The sequence below is a fragment of the Octopus bimaculoides genome, chromosome 7 (assembly GCF_001194135.2).
Source record: "Octopus bimaculoides isolate UCB-OBI-ISO-001 chromosome 7, ASM119413v2, whole genome shotgun sequence".
Classification (NCBI taxonomy): Eukaryota; Metazoa; Mollusca; class Cephalopoda; order Octopoda; family Octopodidae; genus Octopus; species Octopus bimaculoides.
Window position 1 is genome coordinate 7,678,029 of NC_068987.1, and position 800 is coordinate 7,678,828.

Genomic DNA, 800 nt, shown 5'->3' on the forward strand with positions numbered 1-800 from the left:
AATATTTCTAATGGGTTATAGCCAAGACTTGTCAATATTTATCACCTGGCAAGTCACAAAAGCACTTACAGAACTAACAGTTTTCTACAATATATCTTAGGCATCTGCAACACACACACACACACATAAAAAAACAAGCTGGACAGTCGTGGACACATCTTAATGACTTTATAACTGCCATCAACATCCAAGCTTATCGGCAGTAACCAAGGGACTTAGACTTATGCAAAAAAACTAGAACACACTTATAAACCATGGTAATTTGCATATTGTCTTATTTTAGGATGGTCATTTTTTTTGCAAATAAATACGAGCTCATCATGATGATGATGATGATGATGATGATGATGATGATGATGATGATGATAATGAGCCAGATAAAGCTCATTTAAATACTAATGGGTTAATGCAATTAATTTTATTGATCCTTTTTCAAGTTTATAATTTGGCATGTTTTAATCACCTTTTATCCATCTGCCGGTGTCTTTGTTTTTATTTTTTGATTTTTATTTCATTTATTTATTTATTATTATTAATTTTTGTTTTTTTTGTTTTTTTGAGATTATCTCCAAGTTGTTGTAGTCTGTTTTCGTTGGTTGCTGAGACGAACCATTGGTATGTTGTTACTATAACGATTCTTGTCTTGGTGGACCGTTTCATTGGCAGCAATTTCTTCATCATAGCTAAGAAAGATTTGAAAGAATGAAAAAGAAAAAAGAAAAAAAAAAATCAAAACTAAAATGAAGGCTATTATTATTATTATTATTATTATTATTATTATTATTATTATTATTATTATT

At 29.0% G+C, this 800-nt stretch overlaps 1 protein-coding gene across 1 annotated transcript in view; it reads right to left on the reverse strand.

Annotated features, from left to right (window-relative positions):
• Nucleotides 1-403: 403 nt before the first annotated feature.
• The window catches only part of LOC106880315 (polyglutamylase complex subunit TTLL1), a 22,837-nt gene continuing 22,440 nt past the window's right edge, over nt 404-800 (reverse strand). The window contains exon 15 of the mRNA XM_014930192.2: nt 404-683. Coding sequence (XP_014785678.1) covers nt 563-683 — 121 coding nt within the window. The 3' untranslated portion in view covers nt 404-562. The remainder of the gene's footprint in view (nt 684-800) is intronic.